At 43.6% G+C, this 9,479-nt stretch overlaps 2 protein-coding genes across 3 annotated transcripts in view; one reads left to right on the plus strand and one right to left on the minus strand.

Annotated features, from left to right (window-relative positions):
* Positions 1–6,040, minus strand: part of Ndufa9 (NADH:ubiquinone oxidoreductase subunit A9) — a 27,953-nt gene extending 21,913 nt beyond the window's left edge. The window contains exons 1-3 of the mRNA XM_031383491.1: positions 5,942–6,040; positions 1,697–1,867; positions 1,235–1,332 (exon numbers count right to left, since the gene is read on the minus strand). Of these exons, the coding sequence (XP_031239351.1) occupies positions 1,235–1,332; positions 1,697–1,867; positions 5,942–5,990 (318 nt within the window). The 5' untranslated portion in view covers positions 5,991–6,040. The remainder of the gene's footprint in view (positions 1–1,234; positions 1,333–1,696; positions 1,868–5,941) is intronic.
* A 470-nt stretch (positions 6,041–6,510) lies between these two features.
* The window catches only part of Akap3 (A-kinase anchoring protein 3), a 26,268-nt gene continuing 23,299 nt past the window's right edge, over positions 6,511–9,479 (plus strand). For both annotated transcript variants that reach the window (XM_031383488.1, XM_031383490.1), the window contains exon 1: positions 6,511–6,642. The gene's annotated coding sequence lies outside the window, so the exon portion shown is untranslated. The remainder of the gene's footprint in view (positions 6,643–9,479) is intronic.

Consider the following 9,479-nt stretch of genomic DNA (forward strand, 5'->3'; position numbering starts at 1 on the left):
AAAAAAACCCAAAAAAAAAAGAAACGCAGAGATGAAAACTTCCAGGTCTTGTTGATGCTGCTTTCCATAGGGTCTCACATAGCCAGGCTAACCCTGAATGCTTCCACCTGTCCATTCCTCGGACTACAAGTGTGTGTTACGGAGCCTGGCTGCCATCTGTAAGGCAGAGCCTCACTCGATCCTCAACAGCCTACTACTCACAGTGTATTCCAACCTGACCTCAACATCATAAGAATCCTCCTGTCTCAGACTCCCAAGTGCAGGGATGAGACATCACATCTGGGACAATTTTCATTTTAGTACAGAAAATTCTGTTCTTTTCTCCCTGAGATTACTTAATTTATAGTCACAGTGCAAAAGTTTATGAGCTGAGCTGAAATCCTACATGATTTATAATTAGCTCATCATTCACTGGTCAAAGAGCCCATACAACTTAACCACACCCTTGCAGGCTCTCATTAGTTCTCTGGGAACCCCTGGCCTGAGAAGCCTAGAGACTGAAGAAAAACAGGAGGGAATGCTGACAGAGGGTTGTGCACAGTTAAGTTCATACCAACTAAGCCAAGTTCTTAGACTTCCTCCTTGTGACTGTGTCTGTAAAATCACCTTAGAACCCTACCGCAAAGCACACATACAATCCTAAATGTACTTTTAGTACAATTAAAAGAGTAAACACAAAATCAAGACAAATTCATGTTCATATTTTATTTCTCCCAGTATATCAAAAATATTTCAATGTATAATAACTATAAACAAAAATATTAGCATACTAATGAAATTTTTCATGTAGTCTTTGAAATCTGTATTTTTATCTTATAGTACATCTTAATTCAGACTAGTTCAAGTGCTCTACAGCTACACGTGGCTAATGTCTACCACGCAAAGCACATGTTTAGAGGAGGGCTTAGTAAACTAGAGCCTATGGGCCATATCTGTCTACAATCTATAAAGTAATATTGGAGCAGAGCCACATCCATTCACTCACATACCATCTATGACTGCTTTAGGGCCATAAGGATAGAGCTCAGCAGCTCTGACAAGATTCTATGATCTGAAAATTGTAAATAATCATTATCTAGTGCTTTACTAAAAGGTCTGCTAATGACCAGAGTAGGATTTGCAAGGTAAAACAAGAGGATGCACTTGGTCCACTCTGGGGTTAAACTACTGCTTCATTACATTTCCTCTTATTCCTAACAATGACCTCAGAAGTTACATTAACATAAAGTCTTACCAGAAAGATAAGCTGGCCCAGGTCACCCATTAGACGAAGGTGCATGGTGTCATATACATCACACCGATACGGTATGATCACTTGTGACCCCATTCGTCCTAAAAGATGGAGTGAACCAAGATCAACATCAATATAGATATGTCACACAACCGTAACTTAGACAAGACTAAATTCCAGTATGATAGATGGATTAATTAAAATGCTAGAAACAAAGTGTATCCTGGCTACTAAAGATGCCATAACCTCACATATTGTTTCCCATATACTTATTCATCCCCATAATAATGTCCTATAGAAGAGGCATGAATGTTCTCACAATGCCAAGGCAGATAAAACTTCTATAAATCTAAGATAGAAGTAACTCGTAGTATTGTTGAAACAAAAACACATGGCTTACAGTCTCAAGTCAGGCAATCCTAGTCCAAGGCATGAGGCACACTGAACTAAAAGAACTTGACTTACCAAGGTGGTTGACGACATATCGACCCAGGAATCCTGTTGCTCCGAACACAGTGGCCACAACTCCACTGACAGATGAGCGGCCACCTTTTCCATGAGGTATGACAGCATGGTGAAGCTGGCGATGGGATGAGCCACAGAACACAGATGTGGCTGCTGCAGAAATGGCAGTACCTTTAGGGAAACACCAGAGCCAGCAAACATGGCACATGTTAGCATAAAAGGTTCCTAGAAACTAGTACCTTAGGGATTGAAGTACCGACAATAATAAATACAAATTACTGTAGCATGAAACCCATAGGAATTATATAAAATTAGAAAGCAAATACCATGTCCTATGGGCTATATAACATCAGGCCATATTATCACAAGAAAGGATTTCTGGGTAATATTTTGTTTTGTTTTGTTTTGTTTTGAGACAGAGTTTCTCTGTGTAGCCCTGGCTATCCTGGAACTCACTCTGTAGACCATGCTGGCCTTGAACTCAAATCCACCTGCCTCTGCCTCCCAAGTGCTGGGATTAAAGGCATGTGTCACCACTGCCCAGCAGTAAAGTGTTTTGTGAAAGGTTTTAAAAAAGAATAACCAAGACTGGAATCCCAGGAGAAACACAGAATATGCACAACTAAGTAGAAGTAAGAATTAAGACTGGAGTGGACTAACAGCAAAAGACTATCTGGACATGACTGAAGTTTGATGGCAAATGAGTTGAGGTAATGATGTGGTTGGGGGCAGAAAGACTATTGGCATCTCAAAAGGAAAACAGGAAGAAAAAATGCTAGGAAGTTGGGTCGGCTGGCAGGGTTCCTGCTATGAAAGCAGAAAGAGTCTGAATTTCTGTCACTTGCATTAAAAAAGAAAGAAAAGAAAAGGGGAAGAAGGAAAAAGAAAAAGAAAATAACACCCAAGCTCGATGGCTGGCATGCCTTTATGACCCCAGGAACTGTCTATCACCTACAGAGAGGCTGAGAGAGGTGGATTCCTAAAGCTTGCTGTCAAGACAACCTAGCCAAGTCAGCAACTTCAAGTTCAGTGAGAGATTCTGTCTCAAATAAATAAATAATAGATAGATACACACACAGACAGACAGGGTGGAGAGTGATTAAGGAAGACAGCAGATATTGACCTCTGGCCTTCACATGCCCACATATTAACATGTACCCAAACACAAATATGTACACATGCTAGGAGCCTTCCCCAGCATGGAGGGCGTTGCTGGCAGGGCTGCCTGCAGAGGAAAGGATAGGCAAGGGGTGGAGTGTAGTCTCACAGATGACTGACTGCCTAGCCATCAGGCCATTTCTGCTGCTCTGACTGCTGAGCAACCAGCTGCTTCTTTATTTATACAAGCCTCACAGAAGAAAGACGGACTAGTGATTCTCCAAGTGGTGCAGCATATGTTTGACTTTTCATTACACGTCCAGGGTCACAGTTCAGTCACAATCAGAAAATACTGGGTTGGGATGGGGGTTCTGGAGGGGAAACCAGGAAAGGGGATAACATTTGAAATATACACACATAAACTATCCAATTAAAAAAAAAAGAAAAAGAAAATACAAACAGGACAGCTTTTATTGTTATCAGCCCTATAACTCTGACTTAAAGAATCTAAGAATGTCTCCACCACCAGGGCTGGCGAGATGGCTCAGTGGTTAAGAGCAGTGGCTGCTCTTCCAGAGGTCCTGAGTTCAATTCCTAGTAACCACATGGTAGCTCACAACCATCTGCAAAGGAATCTGATGTCCTCTTCTGGGGTGTTTGAAGGCAACTACAGTGTACTCATACACATGAAGAAAGGAAGAGAGAGAGAGAGAGAGAAAGAAAAAGAGAAAGCAAAAGAAAAAGAGAAGCAGAGATGTTTACTACATGCCTTTTAGGTTAGCAATGTCTGTAGTTTTAAAACACTCCAACAAACAGAAAATATCTGAAACGGCCTTTTTGTGACTAGAAAATACTAATGCCTAGCTCCTATTGCTCTATGTTTCATCATCTATGCTATAAAGAAGGGAGAGTTTACTTTAGTCTATCTTACTGAGTTTTACTCCTCCAGGGGTGAACCTTGTACAAGCCCCCCATCTTTAAACTACATTTTCAGAGACCTCTAAGAATATAGTAAGAAGAGACCTTGAACCTAATCTCCTGGCCAGTCAGAGTTTGTCAATTGTCTCTGTCCTTCATCAAATATACAGTCTGAGTTTGCTCAGGGGCAGACACCCCAAGCAGATTCCTGGAGTAATGGCCTCATCTAGCTATGTGTTTATCTGTGCTTAATGATCTCCAGGGCATAAGGAAGACTTCCAAATGGTGGCCAGATAAAGTTAATGTTAGGACTTTCCTAAAAAGATATAAAATGAATCTCAGAAAAATGAGTCATGATGCAGAAAGTCCCCAAGGATGCAACACACAGAGACCAAAACCCAAAAGCTAGAGATAAAAGGACAGCAATTGCAGCAGTCCGCTCAGCTTTGCAGGGCATCCACAAGAGGATACCACCTCACCCTAGGGCAACAGGTTGGCTTTATCTAACACTTTTAAAAACTTAAGGTTTTTTTTAATTAATTAATTTATTTTTATGTATATGAGTACACTAGCTGTACAGATGGCCACTTGCTCCAGGCCCCACTATACACTGTAGCTGTCTTCAGACGCATCAGAAGAGGGAGTCTGATCTCATTACATGTGGTTGCTGGGATCCGAACTCAGGACCTTCAGAAGAGCAGTCAGTGCTCTTACCCGCTGAGCCATCTCGCCAGCCCAAAACTTAAGTTTTTTGAGACAGAGTACTACTGTATAACCAGGTTACCCTAGAACTCCCTATGTAGCCCTAACTGCCTTTGAACCCACAATGATCCTCCTGACTCTGGGTCTCAAGTCCTGAGGTTACAGGTGTGAGCTACCATACCTTTCCGCTTTACAATCCTACTCTAAAGCTCCTTTGATGTTCATTTACGGTAAATGAGAAAAGACTGGGGCATAAGGACAACTGACTCCCTGATTAGCAGCTGTTGGACTATCTCTTGCTACTCTGATTATCTGAGCAAAAGACTATCAATCAACAAGCTGGCTGGCCTACCCTAACGGCAGCACCAGCACCTGAATATCCCATGGATGCCTTAGGGAAACTACATGACCAAAGCAGCCTTGATTCCTGAAAGCCCTACCTCAGCCAAATTACCTGAAACAGTTGTACCAGATTTTTATGCTATCACAACCCAATTCTAGATGGCCCTGTACCCATATCCGAGGTCAGAGTACATGCACGGAGGGGCAACTGTGATTGGTATAAAAGAGAATAGGCTGTGATTGCTCCAAATATCCCTTCTCTGCCTATCTAGCATGGCTCATCTGGAGAGTTTCCCGGGAGACACTCTTCTGTGCTGTTTTTCCCTGTAGTGTAGCAGGAGGCCTAATAAAAGACTTCTTGGGAGTGGCCTTGTTTTGTCTACTTTCAGTAGTGTGGGCTCAGTTAGTGACATGAAGAAAGAAGCAATAAAATAGTCAAGAAGTGGTGATGGCGTTGGTAGTGGCATAAGGACATCTGACCCCCTAACTTAGCAGCTGTTGGAATTTCCTGCTCCAACTACCCTGGGGAAAAAAGCTCTTCTACATGATCTGACATGAAGCAATTTTGAGAATGAACGACATTCTCTAATGCGTTTTAAAAAACAGACTATGGAAAAATGTAACTGAAGTGGGCGCGTTTGTGGCATGGAGGTGAACGGACCGTGAGGTGTAAGGAGTGAATTCTTTGCTTCTCTTATTTTGCAAGAGCAAACTCATGGCTTCTATTTGAGGACTGTGAACAGATTCAATCACAACAGAAGAGTAAATAAACAATGCTGACAAATTCTAAGCGGTCCATCGCTTTTCTTTCCACCCAGCTCCCAATTCTCCCCAAACATCTCTCTCTGCTGCAGACCCTAGCGCCACAACCCGACAGTCTCCATCTGTGGCGCGGATTTATGATTTCCATTGCGATTACTACCATGAAGTCAATCGATGTCCTGCTGTCCAAGCCCCCTTCTCCTCCCTGAATAAGTATTTCCTTTAACTTCAACCTTCCCAACAACAATTCACGCACTATCTCGAGCCTTTAAGTGCCCCAGTTCTCCTCGTCCAACCCAGTTACTCCAGCTCTCCGTCCCCTTCCCGAGTGCACTTTCACACATGAGCCAAGAGTATGAGAAAGAAACGTTATGTTCCCGTCGCGGAACGCAGCCCCAAGACCCCGTCCCCGGTGACACTTACGTGACATTGGAAGCGCTCTAACAACCCGAAATCGGACGGCGGCCGCCATCTTCTCCCACAATGCTTCATGGCCGGTGCTTCCGCCAACTACGGCAACTACGCGGGGCCAAATAGGATCTCACGGGCCTCTCTGCGCAGGCGCCAACTGGGAACGGAAGGGGCGGGTCACTGGTTGATAAGAGAGACTGGGAGTGAAAGCAGAGTAGAGAGAAAAAAGAAAAAGGGAGAGAAGGCAGAGGAAAATAGAATCCCGGGTCTGGGATGGGTTGTGAAGACCATCTGATATTTCCGGGAAATCTGCATTTCAGAGTTAACCAGGGACTGACTCAAAGGCATGCAAAATGGCCAGCTTTCAAAGACCCTCATTCTATGGGCTGTTACCAGAAAGGGTCAGACAGCTCTGCGGGGGTAAGGTGCAGAGGAAGGGTGTCCCTGCACTCAAGAAGTTGCAAGGAGGAAAAAGGTATAGCGTCTGCGTACAGTGTACAAGTGGGGGAGTTAAGTAGAAATGCAGAGGCGCCCCCACCCCAAGCCCTTCTCCGCCAAAGTAAAGTGCACGCGAACGCCGTCAAGAACACCCTTTTGCGGGCCGTTAGTGTTCACTGTCCCCTTTCATAGAATGCTTACTTAGATGTCTACACCAATTCAATTCCGCACATAGATGACCTCTCCGGGGACTTCGGACCACCTTTTCCAACGCGGTAATCAGTCTGCGTATCGTGAATTTGGTTGGCTGGGGTTTATGTGTTTTTTCGGTTTTGAATTTTTTTTTTTTAAGATTTATTTATTAGTATAAATGAGTACACAGAAGAGGGTATCAGATTTCACTATGGGTGGTTGCGAGCCACCATGTGGTTGCTGGGATTTGAACTCACGACCTTCGGAAGAGCAGTCAGTGCTCTTACCCACTGAGCCATCTCACCAGCCCTCCGGTTTTGAATTTTGTTTATTGAAGCACACTAATCACTAATTGAATTATGAAACAGGAAGTTCTATTTTGGGAATTTTGAGACAGGGTCCCCCTATGAAGCCCTAGTTGGCTTCGAACTTGTAATACAGCTCTGCTTCAAGTAGGAGTCACCACCCTGGGTAATCCCAAGATTTATAAATGGTTTCGAAATGTAAATCTCCTGAAATATGATATAAGATTGCATGTCATGCTTGACATTCAACATTTTTTTCTTATGGAAAAACTGCTGGTGGCTTTACCCAGAGCAGTTGTTTTTTAAACTGGACCTCTTTGAAAATCTGTGGTGTTCTGAAAAGATTCAACTGGAGCCTTAGGATATTCTGAGAAAATAAAAATACTTGCATTTTAAAATCTTTTTTCAGGCTCTGGTGGTCCATGCCTGTAATCCCAGCTCTTGGGAGGCAGAGACAGGAGGATAAGGAGCTCCAAGGCCAGCCTAGATGATCTTGTCCCAAATTTTAAAAAAAATTGAAAAACTTTATTCCAGTCATCCTCTGGATATACCCAAGTAAAAGACAAGCTCTTGTGAACTAACGTTCCCAGAAAGAAGCTGCAAGCTCTAAACATTCTAGAAAGGCTGATTAATTGATTAGCACTTTAATAATAGTAGAGAGGAAGGAGTGTTGCAGATCCAAGGGCAGGTTACCCTGGGCTATCCGTAGACTTCTAAAATAGCCATTTATGACCCACCTTTGTGTGTGCCCTAACATCTTTGTGACCATCGCCTGCAAACTTTTAATTAATTTATTTATTTATTCACTTTGCATCCCAATGTCAGCCCCCCCTTCTCCCTTCTCCTCCCAGTACCCCCTTACACAGATCCTCTCCCCTTTCTTCCCTTCTCGTTTGAGGGGCACAGGATCCACAGGCAGGCAGGCAGGCAGGCAGGCAGGCAGGCAGGCAGCAGATTCAAGGACAGCTCCCAGTCCAGTTGGGGAAACCACGTGAAGACCAAGCTGCACATCTGCTACATATATTCAGGGGCCCTAGGTCCAGCCCATGCTCGCTCTTTGGGTGTTGAGTCAGTGTCTGGGATCCCCCAAGGGTTCACGTTAGTTGACTCTTGGTCTTCCTGTGGAGTCCCTGTCCTCTTTGGGATGTTTAAGGGGACCATTAGCTACCACTAACCCAGAAACAGAGAATATCATCAGATAGCCTCTGAGGTCCACACATGTCACGGGTTTCCCGATTTATTATATCTTGCCCACCTGATGCTACCACACATGTGTTTGAAAAGTGTTTATTTGCAACTCTCTTTGTTCTGTTACTACAAGAACTTTTCAATGTTGAACAATGGAATTTTGGGCAACCTTGATTTGGCTATTCATATTTGACTCCATTATAAACTACCTCTTGTCCCCTTTGAGGGGAGTAACCCTATGAAACACACCTTAGGTTTATCAGTAAACTGCCTAGTTTGGGGGAGTCATTCTCGACTTGGCAATTTTTTCCATGCTTAGTGGTAAAAGTGTTCACTGTTTATCTCTAGGAGGAAAGTGCGTTGCTGAGAAAGGCAGCTATCCAGTAATGAGTAGGGACCGCTTGTGACGAGGGTAGGAAGACTGTGTCCCCTACTGTAGTAATGAGTAGGGTGGCTTATGACTAGGATGCTAAGGCCTGTATGCCCCCTAGGATTGTTTACTTCAGGCACAAGGGATTGAAGTCATCAGCATCAGACACATGAGGCAAGCGTCTCAGTCCCCTTTTTTATTGAGACAGTGTATCACTAACTTGCTGAAGCTGACTTTGAACTTCCATCCTCCTGAGTAGTTGAGACACTGTGCTTACAAGTCTACACCTCCGGGCCCAGCTGACCCTACTATTTATGAGAACTGCCATTTACCCACTTGAGTTGGAAAAGAAGCCCTTTTACTCTGAAGCTCAGTAATGCCAAATTGCCTTGCATTTCTTGGTCTCCTTCTTTCTTGTCTAGAGCTCAGAATTTGCTAACCCCTGATTCTGAGATTGATATAATTAAGATACTCTCCAAGTTCTGATAAATTGACAGACTCCATCCCCATTTTGCACATGCCTCCTAATCAGTGAAGTAAGTGAATCACTTACCGTCTCTGAGTCAAGCACTTTCGGTCTCAAGGTGTCGTAGTTGAAAGAGCACTAATTTTAAAACCCAGAGTATTTGGTCTGTTTTCCAGTTCAACACCTACCTGGGAAACAGATGCCTGCTACTTGCCTCAAAAGATTACTAATAGGCTACGGTGTCTTAATGATATAAAGGACCTTGGTCACTTGCAAAGGGCTCTCAGCCAGCCAGTGTGCCTACCTCTTCATTTTTTAATTTTTATATTTATTTATTTAATTTTTTAGGTTTTTTGAGACAGGGTTTCTCTGTATAGCCCTGGTTGTCTTGGAACTCACTCTGTAGACCAGCCTGGCCTTGAACTCAGAAATTCGCCTGTCTCTGCCTCCCAAGTGCTGGGATTAAAGGTGTGTGCCACCACTGCCTGGCTTGTTCCTACCTCCTCAGACATCAGGGAAATACACAGATGCAGACTGCCTATGCTGCAAAGGCTCTGCAGAAGCCAACAAGTCTACTTTTTTTTTTTTTTT

Source organism: Mastomys coucha, unplaced genomic scaffold, assembly GCF_008632895.1.
Source record: "Mastomys coucha isolate ucsf_1 unplaced genomic scaffold, UCSF_Mcou_1 pScaffold20, whole genome shotgun sequence".
Classification (NCBI taxonomy): domain Eukaryota; kingdom Metazoa; phylum Chordata; class Mammalia; order Rodentia; family Muridae; genus Mastomys; species Mastomys coucha.